The following is a 25094-nucleotide window of genomic DNA, read 5'->3' on the forward strand; positions in this document are numbered from 1 at the left end:
GGACTAGGGAGAATGGAAAAAAAATAGAAATGGGTAGATTCAGATTGGATATCAGGAAGTTCTTCCCCATGTGGGTGGTGAGACACTGGAACAGGTTGCCCAGGGAGGTGGTAGAAGCCTCATCCCTGGAGGTTTTTAAGGACAGGCTGGATGTGACTCTGGGCAACCTGATGTAGTGTGAGATGTCCCTGCCCATGGCAGGGGGGGTGGGATGAGATGATTGTGAGATCCTTTCCAACCCTAACAATTCTATGATTCTAAGTTCTGAATAATATTACTGGAAATTAGTCCAGGTCTCTGATTTTCAAGGGGATATTTAAAGTTTGGATTATTTATTTATTTATTTATTAAATGCAATGGAGTCTGGGGGCAATTTCTGAATGACAGTGGAAATCTATTGTTTTAGAATACTGGATAGGAGATATATGTGTGTGTGCCACTTTTCCATCAACATACACCTACTACATATGATGAAGGTGCATTTTGGGAAAGAAGCACCCAAACTTCAGTGTTGTGGTATGAAATGATACATAACTTAGGCTGAATTGTGGAAGCTGTGCTACTCTTAAGAATAGACTGTAAGAAAGTTGACTGGAGATTGCCCAAATGGAAAAGCGAACCACAGCAAAGCACATAATGTGTATGTTTGGGCTGTATTCACACATGTAAAGGTTGCTTGGGAAAAACAGCTGCTCTCCTTGTCTTTGGAAAGACCAGGATATCTGACTAGATATCAAAAGAAATTTGCAAGTATTGCTAAAATCTGCCTGTGATGGCAATTGCATGCATAGAACAGCTACAGAGTAAATTGTGAAGAGTATATGCTACCTGCAATGTAGGAACTGTCCCCTCTAAATGTAAACAGACATTCTTGTGGGGTCATTCCTCCTATCTAATCTGGTAATAGTTGGAAAATGAGATATTTGAAGACAAAGCTGAGCTTCCCATAACAGATGAGGACATGAAATGTCCCCATATTGTGAAAGGTCCGAATGCTTCTTTTGCATGCACAAATATGGATGCATATAAGTGCAAGTTCACAAAATTTCTTGCACATGTTATTAACAGATAAAGTGTTTACCAGTTAAATCTGTGGCATCATGAAAGAATCCTAGAACAGCTGTGTTCTTAGTTTCAAAAAGCTAAAATATTATTACCCAAGTTAGACCAGCAACTCTTGGCAATCGCCTAATCCCTAACAAAGTTACACTGGTAATAGAATTAGTTACCAAACATGACGGATGGTTTTAAAAACAGACTTCTCTGTTAATTCTTAGATTGTTTTTCCATAACTCTTATCTGCTTATTTGTTCTTTGTCAGGCAATATCGCCACATCTGTCTGAACTAGGCGATCTGGCAAATTAAGGAAAAAAATCAATTTTACTGTGAATGTTTAATTATAAATGTGATTTTTGCTGCAGCAGATGCCACTAAGGGCTAAATCCTGGATGCAGCACGTTCACATTTGGAGTTCTGGACTCCAAAAGAATAAAATATAGACTCTGAGGGTATGTTTAATGGTAGACAGGCAAATTAAGACAACACTTACTTCATTCTCTAACCAGATTTGAGACAATGCATAACCTTCAACTTACAAAAATAATTACAATGTCCTACCATTCGGTTTCTCAGGTGGTGACCATTCCACAGCCAGTTCTGTAGAGCTGATGGTTTCTATCATTGGTGGGTGTAATCCTTCTGGAGGAGCTTGTGCAGTAATTACTGTTATTGGCTGGCTCTTTAAGCAGCCTCCACTAGTACAAGCTTGCACAGAAAAGACATACTTTGTAAATGGAATGAGATTCCAAATAATTGCTGAAGTTTTTAAGCCTTCATACTGACCACAAGGCTGAAGATCAACCAAGCTAGTACATGTCAAAACATATTTCTCTATGGGCCCAGAGTCATTGGAAGCATTTGTCCAGTAAAGTAAAACAGAGTGGTGACTAACAGGAAAGACAGGATTTAAATGCAAGCTTCCTGTAGGTGTCCCAGATTTTGTTCTGTATGTCACTGAGGCACTTCTTGTAAAACCATGAACGTTGCTGGCTTGGATGTAATAGGAATAGAAGGTATATGGAAATAACATGGTATCGTTGAAAGTCTGAACACCTAAACCAAAGAGGTGAGAAGAAAACAGTATCAGTCTAACACATTAAAAGTAATCTTGTTTTGCATACTTACAATCTTTCCAGCCCTAATCCAAGACATCAGAGATTTATGCCTGTATGCAAGTTCTTCTTGTGATCATTTTGAATATCACACTTTCTCTCCTCTCCTTTTCCCTCTATCATCTTCCACTGCACATTGGCACAATTTTTTTCACTGAATTTCTCTCATTCCTACTTTAATCAGGAACAAGATTCATACAATCATCTTTGTATTCCTCTGTATTGCTTTCAAATAATTATTTCAAATGTAAATCAGCATGGATATTGGTAGATTTGATTAAGAAACAAGACCCAAACCATTCCATAACTCTTCACATTTTTCTTTTCATAGTATAAGATCAAATATTTCATCTTTCTTTGCTTTCACTTCCTCACTTCTAAAATGGTGCTTAATTTGTAGAGCATTTGATTTTGGATGACAAGTGAAACAGAAGTGCAAATAATTATTTAAAAGGTATATCCAAAGCCTGTATTTACCTTCCTTAGCTTCTACTTTCCATTACACTACATAGCTTTTGAGCAGCCATGACCATGAATAGGTCCTGGGTAAATAACAGAAGCAGTTACACATCTTAGTCAGCACAGCACAGTGTGAATTTACATACAACCATACCAGCATAAAATGTTTTGCCTTAAGAAATAGGGAACCTTGAGTAATATATTACATATCATAGCACTGATACTCAGGAAATTTTTTCAAAGGAGAGGACACATGTATTTGTAAGTTCTCTTTGCATGTCTGCATTGGCAAGCCAGCCCTGAGTAGAACTTAGGGAAGAGCACCTTAAAATTCTGTGCTAGATATTCAGCTCCTGACACTGCAGGGTAAAAGCAGCAGTCTTGCTACAGTATTTTCTTACAGCAATTCTGCTATCACTCAGTGACCACAAACTTAACACTGGAGACCAGCAATAAGGAGACTGACAAATCTCATCTTCATGCCTTTCAAGCCTTGGAACTTTAGGCAAGATTGGAGAATGGTTGTGCCAGTGGAAACAATGGCTATTGTGACATACTTGTGCATTAATCATGAGCAGGCAAGTGATGTAGCACATTTCAGTATTGCTTGGGAGATTCAGCTGTTTCTTCATCTTTCAAGGTTATCTTGTAGTTTGTAACTGTGGGTACAAGTACTCATGTATAGAGCTGTTGACCCCTTGCTAAGCTGCATGGAAACACTGCAGTGGCTGAAGTGCTTCTGGGCGCAAGACTGGGTACCAGAGCCCATTCAACAAGTGTTAGGCAAAACTCTTGGACAGACTGGCAAGAATTCTCATGGCAGAAGCATGACAACCAGTTGCTGTGAAGGACAGTAGCAACTAGGAGACTGCCATGTGTCCATTTTCTGATTTTGCCTCCAGAGAAATGAATGACCACAGAGGCAGTAAGAGCTAGCATGCTAGAAACTTGGGAAAGCTAGACTTTATAGCATGATAGGGTCCCCATCCTATGGGCTTTCAACTCAAAAAAAAGCCACAGAGAAGAAAAAGCAGCACTCAAGAAGGAAAGAAAGAAAAAAAAAAAAAAGGAGAAAACCCATCAAGACTGCTGGCAGCAGCAGCAAGTACTACAAATGCTCATGAGATCACAGAATCACAGGATGTTAGGGGTTGGAAGGGACATCTGGAGATCCAACCCCCAAATGATAAACCATGAGTAGCCCCTGAACTAGATTCCAGTATCTTCCCATTTCAAAACCCAACCCCACTCTAGAACCCAATCTAGAAAAACTGAGTGAGCTAGATTATGATCAAGAGCCATCAAGTGAACCAGAGCCTGTGCAAGAACCATGAAAAAGCCCTAAATCAGCCAGCAGTCCTGAAGCAATAAATGAGGTAGTTTGATCTTAGTACTGAACCAATGGGCAGTTCTAAAACAACGAGGTAAATCACAACTCTGCTCCAGAATTAGCAAGCAACTCTGCTTCAGAATTAGTGACCTGAGCTAGAATCAAGACAATCTAGAAAATTATCTAGAGCAAACAAGTGAGCTAGTGCAGGACCTAGAGTCATCTTCCTACTGAACCACCTCCCTACCAAACCAACTCAAGCATTCACACCTGTCTAGAAACAACAGCGCTAACATCACCCTAATTCTACAAAGAAACCACCCCCAAACCCATCCTCTGGGGCCCCAGGTCTGATGTTGACAGCAAGCACATTATTTTCCCCTTTACAAGTACAGTGATCAGAAGAGGTAGCTCAACCAGAATGCTGACATCATTTGCCAGAAAAGTAATCAGCACCACCTCAAATTTATGAGGAAGTTCATTCAGTACCAATGAATCACCAGAGGGTAATTTTATTTCATTAGGGATATACATAGATAGAATAGATAAAGCAAAACCACAGAAAGTTCTACATTCCTCAGGTGAACATCTCCATCACATATTTTGTTACATTTATAAATAATTAGAACCAATGTGATTTGGAGTTAGTACTGTAAGTAGCTTTTAGGGGGGTTGCACATTTTAGAACAAGTATTTAATTTTATCCTCAAGACAAGGATTGGAATCTCCTGAGCCTCTGGTTTACCACAGCAGTTAGGAAAACATTGCTTTAATTTGCCATTCTGCAATACCATCAGCCAGCTCACCAGGCTGATTTAGATAACAATTCTTAATTTTCCTTAGGAAGCTCAGTGTTTCTATAATGCTCTCGTTTAATCATAAGATAATGTTCATCTAGTTACACTCTCAGGGTATTTCATAGGTGTTACAAATTCCAGCCTACACTGAGAAAAAGCAAAAGTAACATTATCAAAAGTTTTGACAGCATTAACAACGTGTTCCTGATATTCAAACACCAGCAGATGATTTTACATCATTTATCAGGGGGATCACCTGGAAATTGCCAAAAAAAATCTTTTGAAACCAAGTCAGTTTTTAGAAATATTTTGTTCAACAGAAACATGTTTAAGTCTTGTTAACCAGCTAAATAAATTCATAATTTTTACCTCTCTACAAAGTATGTAGGTAATTATGAAATAACATCCTCAACAATGCAGTGTTTCAAGTACATTGTTAAGAACAACTTTATGACAAGTACAGTAGCTTTTATTTTGAAATTAATTCACACTTTTACTAAAATTAGGCTTTGAAATCAAATTAAGGAATTAGAATTCTTCCTATTAGGTCTCTGAACTCTTTTGGTGATGTTTCTTTCTCTCCTCTCAATCACTTAATCCCATGCTTACATGGAGTTCTGTACCTTTCACAAAGTCACAGAATTGTCAGGATTGGAAGGGGTCTCAAGGATCATCTATTTCCAACCTCCCTGTCACAGGCAGGGACACTTTCCACTAGATCAGGTTGCCCAGAGCCCCGTACAGCCTGGCCTTAAAACCATCCAGGTTTCCTTATGGTATGTACTGTGGTCCGTTCACATTGACAGCATAAGCCACAGAGTAATCAGCCACAACACAGCAGCATATACCACAACATTAAAATGTTAGATGCATGTCAAAAGATCTGTGGTTCCATTGAATCATCATCTTGTTTTTAAATTATTATTTTTTCCCTTCAGGGTATATGCCAATAATAAGAAAGACTTGAGTTCTGCAAAATATTAATGCTGCACTGGTATGAAAATGTAACAAACGAAAGCTGCCTGAACACAAATTAAACTTTAGTGGCATTAAACCACACCTGTCTTCTTAAAAAATCCAAACAAACAAACCAAAAAGAACCCAACAAAAAAAAAAAACCATACTAAACACTTTTGTGCCATATATACAGAAAAAGAGTATCCAAATCCATCTGCTTTTCTTTGATAAGAGGATCGATAGTAGCACAAAATGGCCTTTCCAGCTAGGACAGCGTCAAATCCTTGAGGACTGCCTTCTGAGGATCCCTTTGCAAACCTCAACATGAGAGAAGTGGTGCTGCTAAAGGCAAATCAGGAGCTACACTTTTAGCTTAAGAGAAGGTGCTAAAAGTTAGAGGCCACAAAAAGCTTTCCTAATCTGTTAACAGTTTAAAACCAGAAGGATGAAAAAAAGGGGTTTAAAGTACATTACGTTCTCTCCCATTCAGCCTAGTTCTTCATCTGGGACTTTGTCTCTCCTAGATTTTGAAGACTGGGTATATTCACAGGGAACGCTTTTGGTAAGTCAATTTTAAAGGTTTTCAGATTAAAAAGTGAAAAATTATCAGGCATTTTGGGTGACTCAGTTTGCCAGATTTCATACTGTGGTATTCATTTCTCTCAAGCAAAATTAATAACACAGAACCATAACTCACTAAAGGAAAACAAACCAATGTATTCAAAATCACAGAGAATGATAATGACAGAAACAAGAAATTATTAAGAAAAATCACACATATATACATTCACACGTATGTCCACACACACACACACAAAACCTTTGATATCATATCTCTATAAATACTTACTGAATGGGTGGTAGTCTTCAGTTGAATAAATCTCAGCCTCATCCCTATACAACCGGTAAGTAAGCCTGTTAGAATTTGGAGAGTCAGGGGAACTCCATGAGAGACTGATAACAGAAGAATTGAGAACTTCTCCTGTAGGAGGAGGTTGCTGGAATGGAGCTAAAACATACACACAAATGCAGGATGTAAAAATTAAGGCAATTAATAACCACACAAATCTAAATAAAAATGCAAAGAAACTGCTAATATTCCTTCAAGGAAAAAATACTGAGTACAGTCACCCAGACAAGATAAACTGATCCATCCAAATGCTCTCCAATAAGCTCTCCAGCTTTTTATCCATATACATGAAATAAATTTATATATTTGGACAAATTACAAATTTACTCTTCCTTTCAAACCCAATTTAAGCAAGCCCACAACAGCTTTCCAAACTTTTTTCTTGTTTTACGTATTTCCAGACCCCTATTTAACAGGAACATGTTTATCTTGTCATGTTATTGAAGTTTATAGCTCAGTTATAATTTTTTTGTTTCAGAAGAATCATTCCATTTTAGCATAGGCCAGGCATAACTTCCTCTAATAGAACAGAAATGGAAAGTCCAACTAGCTACGAATTTTACTGAAGTGTTAAAATAAGCCTAATTAATCAAATGACAGAAAATATAAAGGGGCATATTTTGAAGGTTATTTAGGCAATTCAATTCCATTTGTTTCCAATGAAACTTAAATCAATGAGACTGAGATGTCTAACATTTTAAGAAATCAGTTTGAGATTCTTATTTATCAAAATACTACTCTGCTACCACCTGCATTAACTCTGGAAAATACCCTATTAAATTGCAACCAGTAGCAAGAAAAATCTCAAACTTTTACATTCACAAGGCAACAGTCTGATACTTTCAGAAAGAGCAAAGTCCTTCCTTCATCTTTTGTAAACTAACTGCATGATCGTCTCTTTCTAAGACAGTGGCTGTTAACTGAGAAATTTAGCTTTATGTGCATACATATACCCTATACACATATATGTTTTTACAGTTGAATCCTAAAGGTCTTTTCCTGCCTATATTATTCTGTGATTCCATATTTATGTTATTATTCAAGTCAGAGCATAAATCTATATCCTACTGTGAGGTGTCCAGCCAGCTTGTTATACCAAGGGAAGCACTCTGACCCTCAGTGCATTAACACAGAGCAAGACTGCTCTGTTTTGGCAGCTAGTAATTGCTATAGCTTGACTCAAAGGCAGACCATGCCATTTCCCTAGGCTCTTTACCAGACAAGGAAAACCAGAGGAGTATGAATCTAGAGGAACATATTTTGCTCCTGGAATAAAAATAGACAAGGGCAGTACAGGAATCAGCATATGGAGTAAGATACCAGGAGCTGGATCTAGGACCACCCAATAAGATTTTCTCACTTACATTAAGAATCATATGAAAATACCAACATTAGAAACCTACATCTTTTTGTTATTTTTTTTCTTGCTTTATAAACTTTCATCATTTTTATTGCTTAACATACACAATTCACCAAATTATCAAAATTCATTCAGCCAAGCTAAAAGGAGAAAAGAAACAAAGCATTGCAGACAAAACAACATGAGGGCCTCAAGCCACACAAATTATAGATTCAGAGGCTTACACCAACATCAGGCTTTAATACAAATCTAAAACATGTGTTGAAGCTCTTTATTTAGAGTAAGATAATGAAAAGTCCTTCTCTTATTGGAGTCTCTCAGCCAAGAGATAGCAGAAAATACTTCTAGGATTTATTGGACTGAACAGAACACAATCATTATCTCCTATTAGAAAGCACAGGTTGTTTTGCTGCCAATCTAGAGTTCTTGAGTTCAGAAGCTAAAGTGTCTACAGGGAAAAAGAAAAAGTTTGAGAATCAAAGAAAGCAAGTACTCCTAAATCCCTTTGGCAGTTTTGAAAGTTTCTCTCCATGGAACACATGCTTACAAGACCTGAGCAATCATAGTAATTTACCAGTATAACTTCCATCGCTCTCATATGTCTGCTGTTTGCATTTTAGATGTGTAAACAAATTACTGTACTTCAGATTCCTATGGACAACTTAAAAAAAAAAATTGAAAATAAATCTTTCCTTAAAGAAAGTTAGTTGGACAGTGACAGTAACTTACATTTGCTTCCCTTAGCAAAGACCCAAACAGCAATGGTATGTGTCAATATAATGCTGTTCTGCAACAAAAATACCCACAAATACCAAGCTAGGCAAAGCTCCACATCTGTGCAACAAGTCAAAACATTTTGGTACAAATAACCAAAATACTGCAATTGCTGTATTATTTATGTCCAGAAGAGGACCCTGCTTGGCATTTAGAATATTCCCTGATGTATTTTTTTTTTTCCTAGCTAAAATCTGTGATATTATTTATCTATGTCACATTATGATTAATCAATTTTATAGTTGAATTGCCATTGACCTCTATCCAATGTATATCTCAATATAAATAAGTAGGTTGGTTTATGTTTGCAAAGCACTTTGAAGATGAACAGCATCATAAAAGTGCCACATATTATTATTGTTATGCATTCAGTTGAAACATCTTTCATTTTTTTTTTGAAGAAACAACAAGCCAATCAGCTACCTGCACAATGAATAGATATTATGCCTTCTAAAGAAGGGTCTGGGGAACAAACAAACAAAACAAAATCAAAACTATATCTAAAGAGTTTCAAACTCTGAGGGAAAAAGAATCACCTCTGGAAACAAGTTTGTCTTCTATCCCATTTATAGCAGTGTGCTTTCTGCAATGGATATTATTTGTAATTTAAGCCAAGTTACAATGAAATACAAACTGGAATCATTAAAAGCTGTCTGCTTTTGTAAAAGAACTCTTTGTGCAGGTAATTCTCTGCTTGCAAATCTATAGTGTGCGTGTATCATGATAATGAACATCATACAAATATCTACATAGAACACACAAGGAAGTATTTTGTTGAAGGAGGATCCAGAAATATACTCCAGAGGAATTTCTAACCCTGTTATTGCAGTACACATGGCTACCTGAGCTAATTCTCACAGTATGACCAGTGTGGTAAAAAAAAAACAAAGCTCACAGGAAAAAACCCCAAACTCTAGGAGGAAAAAGGCAAAGCTGCACTGAGGAGGAGATTTTGAATTAATCACCTGGAGGGGGTCTTCAGCATACCTTCTGTTCTTTGGATCTAATAAAAGCAGTTCTGCTTTGCCAGTGGCAGAAAAAGGGGCTAAGCTGTAAGGTCTACAAAAAACTGTTCTATTTTTCTGACTTAAAAAGTGAACTCTGCATTGGTCAATATGAAGAACTTGGTGGGAAATGTAAGGCAGATATGGGCCATAATTTCTTCCCTGAGGGAGATTTCAAGCATGACCTGTGTGTACAGCATAAAGCACTCTGTACATCTCTCTAGAACACTCTCAAGATACTCACAGTGAAAATCACCCAAAATTCAGCAACCAGACATGGGAGGAGGGACAATCAAACTCAGTTTTAGTACTGCTGACTTAATTTAATACTAAGTCAATAAGAAAATATTCATTTGAAAGACATGCTTTTAAGACTTTACATCCACTTACTTTTACTACAGCCAAACAGGTTGAGGACATCCAAATTACTAGCATCAGGAACACAGCTGTCACATTTCAAACCGGTTACAAATTGTTTACAAACACACTGTCCAGTAACAAGATGACAAGTCCCACTAATGGCTCCTGCAGGATGACAATTACAGTGCTGACATCTATAAACAAAAAACAAATCAAGGAAGTGATCAAAACACATTAGCACTTCAGTTAAGCACAGTAGGGTTTTGTTTAAAAGATTCCTGGGTAACAATTAAAAAATCATAAACTGAGTAGCTTGAGCCAGTAAAAAAATTCTATTTAAAAGAAAAAAAACCAAACAACTTACAAGAAGATGCCTGTTATAAAAGCAAACATTTACATCTCAACAGCAGCTTAGATGGGTTCAGATAAAAAAACTGCTTGGAGTTATAGAGCTTTTATACATATTGATCCATACACAAACTGGATAATAACATTTGGTAATAATCACATTAAGCACTCAGTCCTGCAATGCTTACTTACACAACCTCTCTTGAAGAGCTGTAGAGTTCAGTGATATATGTGTAACTGGTTGCAGAGGTTGTTGCACAAAACATGCAACCTTCTAAGTTAGAGGCAACCAGGCTTATGTTTGAAAAGGCATCAATTAATAATTCTTTTACTACAAAGGAAACTTAAAATTGGGGGCGAAAAACAAACACCACACTGAGAACAAAGGAGAATGAATGTAGACAAAAGTTGGGAGAAAAAAACCTCAGATATAAACATTGAAAGGAAAGAAAATAGCAGAAAAACAAAAATTACAACCAAAAGAGCATTTTCTCTGCAGCCTGATGGACAAAATTGAAAATAACTAAAAGGAATATTTTAATTAAATGTGTAAATTAAATTATTATTAATTAAAATTACAACAAAAAAAAAAAAAGCATTGGTATCACACAAATTTCCCATTTCAGTTCTGTGTATCTTGCTGGCATCAGTAGAGCATTGTCAGGACTAGTTTATACTTTGGCTTTTGCACCTGAAATCTCTTGTAATCAACTTGGTTTTCACTTGATGTACTACTTCCCTTACAACATTTATTTATACCGGAGACATCAATGTCAGATTATGCAAATATTCAAACACTCAGAATATCTCAGTTTATAGAATCATAGACTAGTTTGAGTTAGAAGGCATCCTTAAAGTTTATCTAGTCACTGCTCCTACAGGGAGAAGGAACATCTTTAAGTCAGGTTACTCAGAGCTCTGTCCAACCTGACACTAAACATCTCCAGGGATGAGGTTTCAACCACCTCTCTAGGCAACCTGCTCCAGTGTCTCATCAGAATACAGAATAAACCAGGTTGGAAAAGACCTTTGAGATCATCAAGTCCAATCTATCACCCAACGCCATCTAATCAACTAAATCATGGAACTAAGTGCCTCATCCAATCTTATTTTAAACACTACCAGTGATGGTGACTCCACTGCCTCCATGAGCAGCCCATTCCAATGGCCAACCACTCTTTCTGTGAAGAATCTCTTCCTGACATTCCCCTCACTGTAATTTTTTTCCCTTATATCTAGTCTAAATCTACTCTCTTTTAGTTTAAAAACATTGCTCCTTGCCCTGTTGCAGCAGACCCTGCTAAAAGACTGTCCCCACCTTTCTTACAGGCCCCCTTTATGTACCGAAAGGCTGCAACAAGGTCTCCCAAGTTAAACAAAGCACTTTTTTCCCTCCTGCAAAAGCTATTATGCTACCAGCTGTGATGCAGACTTTCATTATTAGTCATAACAGAAAGTCAGCAATGGCAAATAAAACTTCATTGTTTAGATTCTAATTTCACTATACTTTAATTGCTGCAGAATAAAGAAGTTTTGCTAAAATTATGAATTGGGAGAAATGTGGCACTATACAGCAGTTATTAAAACACACTGGGAAATCTACAATTCATTCCCTTTGCCCTGAGTCTGATTCTCAGGCATAAAACAACATAAAGTTTGAGGGAATCTTAATTACTCCAGATACCAGGACACAAGATGTTGAAGCAACAGAAGAAATCCAAGAGAGAAACATTCATGCTAATAGTTCCTTGGCCAGTTGCACCAGATACAAGGAAAGAGGGGATGGTGACTGTAAGCAAGTTACTTTGCCATTTTCCTAGTTATCATCCTCACCTTGTTCCCTATCTGTGTGAAAGAAGAAATAAAAGTGAGTTCAGTTATGTTTTAGGCATCAGCTTTTCAAGGCTCAGGAGAAAAGAGGGTGGAAATTGTTTTCACATTAGGACACTAAAATTAAGGTCAATAATCAGTGAAATAAACTTGTTAAAAAAATTGTCACATTTAATGTGCAAGAAAACTCTTCACATACATTTTCTGCCCATCACAGAGCTCTCTGTATTAGAGGTCCTTTACTCCACAGTAGTTCATGCTGTGTGATCTCCTGGGTAATCATTCAACACCCTTAAAAAGGCTGATAAAAGCCAAAGCTGCAAAATAAGCTGCAAATTTGTTTCATGGACTAATATCCCTTTGGGAATAAATAAAATACATTCTCTCTTGGAAACTACTATACTGTAGTTTGCCTTCTTTTACAGTCAAGAGAAAAGGGCAGGTTTTTTCAAACTGTATTAAGTCTCTTCGTTTGTAGGCAGTGCATCCAAATCCTCCTTCAAACAGAGGTTTTGTTGAAACTATTGAAATGTCACAACTGGAAAAAAATAATTAATGAAAAAACAAAGATTTATTTGCTCAGTCAGGCAGTACTTCATTATTATGTCGCTTCATCGCATGCTGATATTTAGTGCATATTTAGTTGGGAAGGGGTTTTAATAAAAGTGTCTATAGAGAAACAGTAAAAGACAAGCTTCTCTTACTGCTCCTGTATATTACTGCACCTCTTATGAATAAGAGTCCGCTGCGTATTCCAGTTTTCATTATCATTTGCACAGGAGAATTGAACTCACACATTTATAGTATTCAGTGCCTGGTAGAGTGTGGCTGCTTCTTTCTGCTTGTTGCATTTTCTTTGAGGAAAGCTGTATTCTCCCTACCCACCTATACTCTGAATTAGGCTCCAGATCCTTCAAACATCATACATGTCATCATCTCCCAGGCGATCAGCAGCAGAACAAGAGGACACAGTCTCAAACTGTGCCAGGTGAAGTTTAAACTCAAGGTGAGGAGAAAGTTCTTCACAGAGAGAGTTGTTAGCCGTTGGAATGTGCTGCCCAGGGAGGTGGTGGAGTCACCGTCCCTGGAGGTGTTTAAGAGGGGATTGGACGTGGCATTTGGTGCCATGGTTTAGTAGTCATGAGGACTTGGGTGACAGGTTGGACTTGATGATCTTTGAGGTCTTTTCCAACCTTATTGTTTCTATGATCCTATGATGTTCTGTTTCATAGGATTACACATTGGATTTGCATGATTCCATATGTCATTTCTTAAAACTGCAGACCTGAAGAGCCGGCTTTGTTTTTAAGTCTAAATCATGCTTTTCAGTCAGGATTAAAGACTCAGACAATTAAGTTTTGGTGGTTCGTTTAAAATAACTAATTCCTTGAAACTTTTAATCATGTAAGAAATTTCCAGCATTCTTGTTAAATGCTAATTCTTCAAGATTCTCTGAGTCAAATGTTTTTTAATAAAACAGAATTATATAAAAATCAAGGAAAACAGACTTTTAAAACATGGAAAGAGACATGTCAGGAGAAGATGAATTGCAATATTGATTTTGTGAGGATAAATGGGTTTTGTAATATTAATATAGAGAAACCTTTATTACATTGACTCTCTAGGTGCAGTTAGAGCCTCTCCAGCAATCTGTTTAAAATCTTCATTTTTCATCCTTATGGGAAAACCTCACTTACTAAATGGATTTCATAAACAGTAATCTGTCAAGATATATATATATAGATAAACAATTTGTGATGTTCATTGATCAGTTCATTATAGTAAACAATACAGAGGTAAAGCATTTCAAATGTGTACCAATTACAACCATTATAGATCTATTCAGACTGCTGCTAACACCCAGTATGTCTAATTCTTTAATTGCCAAGGAAATTTTCCCACTTCACAAACCGAAATACATTAAAAATACATGGAGTTCCTGCTTTATCTCTAAAACATCATGAAATAAGTCAGACCACATACATTCCTCAGTGGGAGAATTTTAAAGCCTCATAGTTTCTCTGTGTCACAACTTTTGTTTCTTTTCCACTGTTGTGCCAAGACAGAGATATTTCTGCCACTACAGATAGCTCATATCCTTTTTTTTTTGTTCTTTTGGTCTGTAACCAGAGCCCTTAAAAGACACTTGGAGCAAGAAGGTTTAAATGACTTTGCAATGTCATAGGGAAAGAGAAAGCGTATTATTATTTTTAAGAAGATACTAGCAGTTAAAGAAATAGATTAAAACAGCTTAACAAATGAAGAGTTGGATTATTATTTTCAGTGGATAAATGTTTCTGCCTGAGGAGCAGAGGTACATTGACCAAGTAGATGATAACCAAGAGGAAGTCAAGTATATGCAACACAAGTTAATCATGTTAATGTACTACCAGAGCAGTCTTCAATACTGTCATGAGGATTAAGTAGTATTAAGGCATTAAAGCCAACTCTGATTCAAATTCCAGAACTGTAAAAACTTTCCATTTTTACAAGAAGATCTGAATCTAGATAAGTCTAGATATTTCCACATTCTTAATGTCATAAGGCAGCTCAAAATGAAGGTAATCAAAAGCCAATATCCAGTTCTGGATAGCTATTGCTTAACACAGATCAGCGCCTTCTTCACCTGCTAAAACTCAGTGTGTGTGTCTGTGTGCAGATATTACAACCAATAAAAAAAAGAAAGTAATTCAGAATAAGGAAAATATGTTTTAAAAGAATCTTTAATACAATACAGATTTTATTCCTTACTATCAGAAATGACAGGAAGTGAAAATAGGAAGTCCTTACTCCTACAAATTACTTTATGGCCATTAGCAGATGCCTCTATGACCCACGACAGTAAAAAATAATTTTAAAAATCTCCTAATAAGTGACAGTAACATAAAAGTTAAAGTGGAAAATCTGCAGAATAATGTTAAATATATGCAAGATGACACTGATAATCACTGCTTAAAAGCATGTCTACCCTATAACTAGCTGGGGAAAGGAGCACAGGGAGGGGAATGTTGTACAGATTTTGCTTCTGCCTGGCTGCTTTTTTATTTTTTTATGGTAAAAATACTGACTACAACAAAACAATTTAACACCATCAGTCTGCATGAAAATATTATTGTATTAGAGATGTGCAATCTTCCTAGACAATATTTAAAAGGAAATTGAGATTGTGGGGATTAAGCAAGAACAATGATCCTGGAAAAGAAAGATAGAGCAATAGTTGGAATAACAATGCTCTACCTACAGATACTTTCCCCCCACTACGTTCCAGGGAATATATCCATATAATTTCAGTGCATCTAGAGGCCTCAGGCTACATCAGATAAACAATTTACCCTATGGCACATAACTAAATGCTGAAAAAGAATATAATGCCTCAGAAAAATAGGGTTTTTTTTGAGAGGAAGGATACTGTATTTTCTGTTGCTGCTATGAAAAGAAATTCGAAAATACAGGGATATCTACTTTTTTTTTTGCACATTCCCCCAACCCCCCCCCCCCATTAAAGAATCTTCCTGAGATCTTTGAAAGCATTCACCAGTTATAAGAATGGCACTTTAATAATTAACTAATCAATGATTAACACCTCAGAAACCCACACATCTTACTGAAGACAGTGTAGAGAAACATTTACCAAACAGCTATAACATCAGACAGCATTAGCATTATACAGCTCTCATGTTGTTTGTACTTAAATCCGCAGCAAAATTTCTATTCCATTCAGCTCCCGGGAGCGCAGGTGGTTTTGTAACGTAGCACGTGTAAATCAGTGTGCACACATGAATTCAAGGAAGGATTGGTGCAGCTGGATTACATCTTTTCATTTTCACTAAGCCTGTGAACCGGCTACTATAAGAAAAAGGAGTAACAAGGAGGTTATAAGTGCTCTGCAAAGAAACACTTACCTCCCTGTGACAGAGTCAAATCCAAAATAAAGTTCTTTGCAATGTTCACACGTATGTCCTGTTACAGAAGCATCTTGGCAAACGCATTGGCCAGTTAGTTTATCACAGATCTGATTCACTGAACCAACTGCGTGGCACAGACATGGCAGACAGCCAGTGACACTGGATGGAGAAAAATAAAAACCTGGAAAAGAAAGGGATTTTGTGAACGTGAAACATACGAAAAGCTAACACAGTAACTTGTGTGATCAGGGATGAAACAACAGAGCCAAAGCTTAGGTAACGCACATATCAACTCAAATAAAACAGTAGAGTCCTCCTGCAGAGCTGAGCTTCTAAATCTTCTCACTGGCACTTTGTAAAGCTATTTTTCCTCCTCCACTTTCCAAGTCTGATTTTTAGTTTGTTTTTTTTTTTTTAATTCTCTCTCTTCAGACTTTATTTTAGACAGAGAAAATACAAAATAGGGAGAGTAAGTTAATGTGTCTTTGGGGAAAGTAAAGACCCAAGGACATGAGAGGTACTAATGAACACACCGCAAGCAGGAGAAACATACAAAAGGAACTTATGAGAACAAATGTGTCCATTTTAGTCTGGGAGCTCATCTCTTGACAACGGCCAATTCCAAAACACAAGAGACGCACTTAATTTCTTAGGAAAGTCTATTAATCTTTCTCAGCCAGTGGTTATGTTAATCCTTGAAACATGATGATGTTTCTGAGGAAAAACTATGTTTGATGAGCATTAATAGGTCTATGTACAATTTATATTTCCTTCTTCCTCAACACAGATTTTGTATCTTATAAAAATACTTTCACAGAAACTAATAAGCCAATGAAAAAAAACAAAGTTACTTCCCTATTAAAAAGCTTCTACTCTGAACCCTATCCATTCTGAATCCTATCCTTCTGTTCCAGAATGATTTCCAATTATGAACTGGAGCATTTACTCCACCTTCCCTACAATATATTTGGAAAGTTTCTGCTATACTGTCTTTTATCCTATTTCCTTTGCAAGCAATCTTTATTTATGATAGTCTCTACCAAATTACTGATCAATAGTCTACATGTATCTAACTTGGTCATTGAAGAACTTGCCTATTATTCACAGACTCATCCAAATTTCTGAACAAAAGAGGCTTTACATGCATTGTTTTAATGCTGCTGTAGCACTTTCATTAAGTTATTTTACACTGTATGGACTTATTTTACTCCTACTAATTTCTAGGTTGTTGGGTTTTTTGGACTGTTGTTTTGGGTTTTGGTTTGGTTTTTTTTTTTTGCTTTTGGTTTTGTTTTCTTTCAGATCAAAAGACAATTCAAGTAATGGCATACCAATAAGAAAAATAATTACATCATTTTCCAAAATTATTTTCTATTTCGATCTGATTATTAGTGAACACTTGACTTAGGCTTTCATACAAACTGCTCTGCTCTTGTTTGTTTTTTGACTGGCACTGCTGATTTAAATGTAGCGAGATAGGAGAGTTCTGTAAACGATGATGGTGACAATATTAACTGGCACTGGTCAACTGCAAGTACTTTTCTTTGACCATCCATCTTAAGACAGGGTCATTGACAGAAGTTTCTGTCTCTGGCAGCTGGTTATTATTAATTATTATTGAACAATTTCAATGGAAGAATTTCAGATGCTACTCAGTGGCACAGTAACTGCACAGACTTCTCAGACACTTTACTGGTCTCTTCAAATAAAATTTAATCAGTTTCTTCTTAGTCATATTTTCAGTTACCAAGCCTTTCTTTGTTGTCCAATAACATCCTAATGTCCTACTTTATAATAAAGAGCCAAAAATTGTATTGTAACGTGTCACATCACCCAAGGCTTTATTATTTATTTTATCTTACAAGATATATCTTTATATATACACCCCTAGGGTGGTATTCTCTGGCTTTGCAGCAGCGTTGCACTGTGAGCTCATATCCAAATAGCAGAGGAACTAAACAAATTGAAAACATTAGAATTTTACTGCTCAAATCTTTGTTCAAGTTTAGCCTCTGGTCCTCAGTGAGATAAATCTCAAGTGGACAGTGAAGTGATATCAGTCTCCAGTTAACATACATTCGCATCATAAAAAACCATGCTGTTGGCACTTTATTCCAGAGAGGCCCCAAACTGAGCCACCACAGAGACTGAATAGCTAGAAGTTATTAGTGAGGCAGCATGTATTATCTCATACTACAGTTGTCTGCACAGTACAGTGCCCATCCTGTGCATAAATAGAGGAGACCATTTCCCGGCAATGTCACTCCTGAGCACAATGAATGACTCCACTCAAAGAACGTAACAGGAAGATAGGAAACAAGTTTAAGCCTGGACTCCCGCAGAAGGTCAAAGCACTTCTTCAGGACCCAGTTTATTGTTGCAGTAAATGATAAACACTCAGACTAAAATGCATCCTTGGCCATCTGAAATTTTGCATAAAACCAACATCTAAGAGAAATTATAGGGGGTAAATATACGCACTTCTGTAGAACATAAATTCATTTCAGCTCAATAGAATTGATCACTCCACATATTGCTTTTGTCATAACAATGAAATTCTTAATTATAAATAATCTATATTTGATGTTAAACACCCTGGCTCTCCTAATGTCATACCATAGTGAAGGACTTGTCATGTTGCTTACTTTATTATTTTATTTCTTTTTTTTTGATAATAATCTTCTAGAAATGGGCTAGCAGTTTAACCTCATTTCTGGATACTACTGCATTTTTTTTTTCCACAAGGAGCAAAGTAAAAGCACCACTTTTTAAAAAGCAAAAGTGAGGGATAGGAAAATGGAAGAAAGCCTTTCCACTGACTAATTTATGAGTGAAATTAAGATGATAAAATGTAGATAAAAAGAGCCAGTGGATTACAAATTCATACTGCTTGTCATGATCATTATTATTATTATTATTTACTTCCACCACCTAGAATTTGACAGGAAAGAGTAAGAAACAACTTAATGCAAGCTTAATTTACAGCAAGGTTAGAAGGGCTCATAAAAGTTGCTTTATGAAGGATCCAGTGTTGTAAAATAGAGCCAATTTCCAATTTTAAGACAGCCACTGCAAATCTCTACAAGATCTACATATATAAGTAGTATTACGCTTATTCTTTTTCAGATTTTTTTCCAATTCAACCATAACTGATCACATTTGTCAATCAAACATACTCTTCAAAAGGAAGAATGAAAGTCATAGCAAAGTATTCACTTTCCTTTTTTAATCATACTCTGACTATTTCTCTCTCTGTATAGCCAATGGAGAAGGAACATCTGAACAACTCCCTTGCACTTTTACATATTTACCAACTATGGCAGTAATTCTTCATGGAGAGAGTGATTGCCCATTGGAACGGTCTGCCTGGGGAGGTGGTGGAGTCGCCATTATTGGAGGTGTTTAAGATGAGACTGGATGGGGTGCTTAGTGCCATGGTTTAGTTGATTAGATGGTGTTGGATGATAGGTTGGATGCAATGACCTTGAAGGTCTATTCCAACCTGGTTTATTCTATTCTATTCTATTGCTCACTTCTTAACCATAGTCTATACTTCAAAATGCACAGCTAACCAACAATGTTGTCACAACACATTTCACTTTTTTCCTGGCCAAGAGTACTCAGTATTGGTGCCCAGCCACATATCCTATGTGCTGGTTTAGATCTTTTCCATACTACGTACTGCCCCATGAAAAGCTGTGGTCTTTATTCTGTTTTCTCTTTCTCTACACCTCTGCTGCTCTTAAGACCTGTGTCAAATGAGACAACACATTCTCAGAATGAGACGGGAACAAACTTCACAACTGTTTGAGGGCTGGAAATATTTGTTTCTACCACTACAGCCTGGGACATCTCAAAAGCAAGTTTATATACAAGGTAAAACTGATCTTTCATTCAGTTTCATGCTATAATCAAGTGTTTTTCTTCTTGCATACACCATTAGTTTTTAAAAAACAATTAAATGTGCAAAAATCTACCAAAAATGTTATTTGTATGAGGACAAACTGGAAGATAGGAGGTCATGGATACATATGACTCAATGATCTGGAAAGAAGTGGGGTTTAAAAAAAAAAATCTCATGATAAAATCGTGTCTCAAATTTACATTCCCTTTGAATTTTTCTCCTTTGGCAATTCTTCCTGCGTTAAGATTTTGGTAACTTTTGGAAACCATTCAAATTTTATCAAAGCACACAGAAGATGTGCTACAATACGATGTTATTTTAAATACCACTAACTATAACGGACATAAATTACACAGAATAATGAAAAAAAAATACATGTGACCTGTATCCCACTCAGAAACTTGAATCACAGAGTTGAAATGTCCCAACAGCCTAAGAAGACTTCAGTATGTGTTAAAAGCTATCAGTTTTAGCTAATCATTTTTGTGCTTTTAACTAGGCTGTGTTGACTGCAAATATACTTGGAGTGTATACTTATCTTTGTCCCAAGGCAAAGCCCTAGGACATGCTTAGAGTACTTGAAACCCATTAAACTTTTTCAGACTTCTACAACGTGATACCAGTATTATGAACAAGTTACATTCCCCCTGTTTTATGGAAAATTCTCATTTGAAGCATATTCAAAGTTAGATATATTAAATGTTTGAGTGAGCTCACACTGGGATCAATGGTAAAATGCCAGTGAAAATCCCATAGTATGCTGTACCACACTTGGAGCAATACCAGGCTTTTACACTGATAAGGATTTATGCTTTCACCTACAGAAGACAGCTCAGTCTTCAGCACATACATGCTTATACTTCTTAGAAAATGTAGAAACTATTCTTACAGTAAGATTTCGTCTTTTTTTAACAGGAACTATTGTGGAAGTATTCCTTTGAGTGCCATGCAAGCTTTTCTACAAACCAGTCTGCTCATACTATCAATTAAACCTTTTTAAACCATTTAGTTCTGCATAAACCCTGGCCTTTCATTTTCAAGGACAAGGGCGGTCACTGACTCGGGAAGCCTTGACATCACTCCTCTGCCCATCTCTGATTAAGTGGCTGCTGTAGAGGGTTAGCAGGTCAAATAGCACTGGAGGAGGAACAACTAAGAAAAACAGAATGCTGCCATATTTATTAGTATATGTACCTAAAATAATTTAAATGAAAGTATTTTAAAAAATACTTAATGGAGGTTAAGCAGTTTTTTTAACCTCTGTTCAAATTATTGAATGGCATATTAAAACCAATGGAGATATACTGTACCTTTTAATGTGACCTGCTACTTCAACAAATTGCATATGTGTTTAACTTGAACTAAATCTATCTGTTCAATATTATTACTAAGGGTAGATTGATATTACCTATACTTTTGCTTTACCCACAGAACTAAAATATTAAAACATAATTGTGGAATTTTCCACTTATAATGAGCATTTAAGCTCTGTTTACAGTCATATGGTACAAAATCTTCAACAGTTACCTAGCAAATGCAGTATCACCTACTTGTAGGGCCAAAATACACAGTGCTTGTCAAAGCCAGCACACCTCTCAACACAGCAAGGCAGGTGAAAGCTTTACATGGCATGGTTGCAAGCCTCTTCCAAGTTTAACCAACTATCTCTGTGCCTCACATCATTCCCAGCTTTATGCATGATTGCCCTTCCTAAAGAACTTTTACTATGCCTTCCAAATAAGCATTTTTCACTGTGAGGATAGCTCCTGCTCATCAAACTTAGCTGGTTTGCCTGCTATTCAGTGACTGAGCCTTGCAATTTGTGTATTTTCTCACTATTTAGAAGAGCTAGGCATAACCTTATTTTGGACACATGGAAACTGCAGCAGTAACACAAATTATATGAGTTGTGGCAGTGGAATAAATAATCTGATGGCAATTGGGACATTAATACTTCTTTCTGTTCACATGGTTAAGAAGAGATGGAAAAAAACTAATTAACAACATAAGCCAGGGACGTGTTAGACATGTGTTTAACATACCAAAAACTGTAGGAACTATGATGATATCCCACAAAGCAAAATTCAGTACATCAAATAGACCGTCTTCCAATTTCCTTACCTGGTTTACACTCATCACACCTTCTCCCCTGACGCTGAGGCAAACAGACACATTGTCCAGAAACATGGTCACAAACTGTTCCTGCCAATGTGCCCAGAGCATCACAGTCACAATGCTGGCAGCCAAGCTGGTTGCTCATGCTGAGGTTATACATATGAAGCATGCACTGACTGCACTGAAGGCCAGTTACACCAGCTTTGCAAGGACACTGTCCTGTGGATTTGTCACAACGCAGAGAGCCATTTATTGTACCTGCCTTATCACAGTTACATGGCAGACAAACAAAGGAATGAATTTCCTGTACTTTGTGGTAGCCATCTAGGCATTCATCACATTGTCTTCCTCCGATATTTGGTTTGCACACACATTGCCCCGTCTTCACATCACACACAGTTCCAGGCAATGACCCTGCAACATTACAGTCACAAGGCTTACAACCAGTAACGTCCAGCCCATAGAAGTTGTCCATGCAGGTGTCACAGTGAAGACCTTTCACTCGTTCTTTACATTTGCACTGCCCAGAGAGAGGGTTGCAGAATTGGTTCACAGAGCCATGGCTGTTGCACCAACAAGGCTCGCATCCATCTTCATTAGCATATCTGAGCATTTTAAATCCAAAATTGCAACTATCACACCTAAGACCTGGAAATAAAAAAGGTATTAATTAAAAAAACAAACAAACAGAAAGCCAGAAAAGATATTCAATTTTTTTTAAAAAGGATAACTATACTACGTTTGGGGAGGGGGGGAAGGGGAGAGGGGTGTTAAAAAGGAAAAATAGAGGAGAAAGGGCTAATATTTGTCACCAGCACAATTAACTGGAATGACAGGGCTGCACAAGTCAATTAAGTAACAGTGGCATCCCAAAAATCTGTTTACTTTTCCAATTTGTTTCAGAAGTGATGTGCTTCTGCTGGCTCCTCAATACAATTTAAGATACTTCTGCATGAGATTCTTTGCAACATTTCTAAGACAAACTGGAATTAATCTCTTTGTCCCCCAGAACAATACCTGTTACACAATCAATGCTTACATGAACTCTTCACCCTATATAATAGAAATGCAGCATAGAGAGAATTGAACTGGGCTCACAATCTGTTCTAATAACATATATATATATAAAATAGTAAAAAAAAAATACCCTAGGACAACACAATGTAGACTAATTAAGATGAATGATTTACTTAACAGTGTACTTCAGATTTAACACTGATTACATTTATGTTGGTATTTGGTAGCCCTCACTGAAAGCAGAAAATATTTTCCATAATCCAAAATGAAATATTTTTATCTAAACATATGATTTAGTTAATTCCTACAGCACATTAAAAGCTGAACTGTTTTCTTCATCTCATGGTTTTATTAGCTTTGTTCTCGAAGTCATCACTTGCTTTACCCCTGCCTCAAGGGATGATATTTGTATTTTAGTTTATACACTGTACATTACAAGAAAGCAAACTAGATTATGATATGAAAAATGCAGATTCTCAGTTATATATTTTCCCTTTCAATGGAGAAACCCTTCACTATGAAACCATCTCTTAATTGTTGCATGCAGAAAAAAAATGCAAATGATATTTTCATCATTTAAAAAATTATTTTTAAAAACATACAAAAATACACCCAGCAACTTGTAGAAAAATAAAACTAAAAATGGTAGGAAATGAATTATACATATGGATAAAAACTCCAAAACTCCAACAGAAGGCAAGTTCCTTTAACAGTGATGAATGACTCACCTAAGGCATATCATTTAATTTCAATAAGGAAAATAAAAAAGGACCACTATTGCTGCAAATTTTAAAAATAACTGTATTGTTAACAAGAATTATGACTCATTTTGAACTATTAAAATTGGTCTACATGGATTCATATCATATCAGTTTTAAAAATATGCGGAGTGCTTATTTGAATATGCCATACATATTCCTGACAGGTAATCTATTCCTAACGATACTGAGGAAGGCCTACAGGGCATCACATTCAATGTTAACAAGTACAGGGGAGTTAGCACGCTTGGCATTTAATTCACATTCTTCTACCTTTTTATTCTAGATGAATGACCTACTTTAATAAAATTATTGGTGCTAATGTATTTTACTGGTGATAGAATCATTAGTAAGATTTAACAGTTGTGTTAACTCCACCAGTTTGTGTTTCATAACACCGTGGTCCTTAGTTGCGTTTTTTTTTCTGTTACCGTGTTTGTTTAAATAGATAAAATGGCAATAGACAGATTGCTCTAAAAACCAATTTAGAAATCCAAGGAGGAAAGCTCTTTGTTAAAGTTTGCCACACACATTCCAATTTACAGAAGCTTATTTACAATTGGTTTGGAAAACAAAACCAAACCAAACCAAACAAAAAAAAGAGAGAGAGAGAATCCAGTCTGGAAAAAATTAGGTATTTATCCTTCAAACAAACACTTGTATAACTACAGACTTCCAACATAGTTACATATAAATTTTCAGAAAGCATAGGTTTACACATTTTTTTTTGCATTATTTCAGTGGAAATAAAAATAATTACATTATTTTCTTCTTTTGATGGTAACATTTTAAATCATTTTCTTGTATACCAAACTCCCCCTGAGTTAAGAAAGGTTTTCACAAAAGCAAATTTGAAGTGTAGGCAAAGCATGTATAATTAAGAAGGCTCTGAAATCGTCTTTATCAAATAGAGAGAGAGAGTTTAAATAGCACAAAGGTTCTTTTTTTTAATTCTTAGAGCACTTTTTATGGTACAGAAAACATATATAAATTGGCATTCCACAAGAAAGAGAACAAAAACATTTCAGGCTTATGTCTGTGTAGAGCTATTTTCATTATTTGCTGTTTTATATTTGCTGTTCAAATTAGAAGAA

General features: G+C 36.3%; 1 protein-coding gene across 1 annotated transcript in view; it reads right to left on the bottom strand.

Moving 5' to 3' along the window:
- USH2A (usherin) overlaps positions 1 to 25094 on the bottom strand; it is a 378576-nt gene that overhangs the window by 293458 nt on the left and 60024 nt on the right. The window contains exons 12-16 of the mRNA XM_068153470.1: positions 22232 to 22873; positions 16204 to 16387; positions 10154 to 10317; positions 6566 to 6724; positions 1619 to 2113 (exon numbers count right to left, since the gene is read on the bottom strand). Coding sequence (XP_068009571.1) covers positions 1619 to 2113; positions 6566 to 6724; positions 10154 to 10317; positions 16204 to 16387; positions 22232 to 22873 — 1644 coding nt within the window. The remainder of the gene's footprint in view (positions 1 to 1618; positions 2114 to 6565; positions 6725 to 10153; positions 10318 to 16203; positions 16388 to 22231; positions 22874 to 25094) is intronic.

The sequence above is a fragment of the Melanerpes formicivorus genome, unplaced genomic scaffold, assembly GCF_026170545.1.
Source record: "Melanerpes formicivorus ecotype bairdi unplaced genomic scaffold, bMelFor1.0.p_v2 SCAF_26, whole genome shotgun sequence".
Classification (NCBI taxonomy): Eukaryota; Metazoa; Chordata; class Aves; order Piciformes; family Picidae; genus Melanerpes; species Melanerpes formicivorus.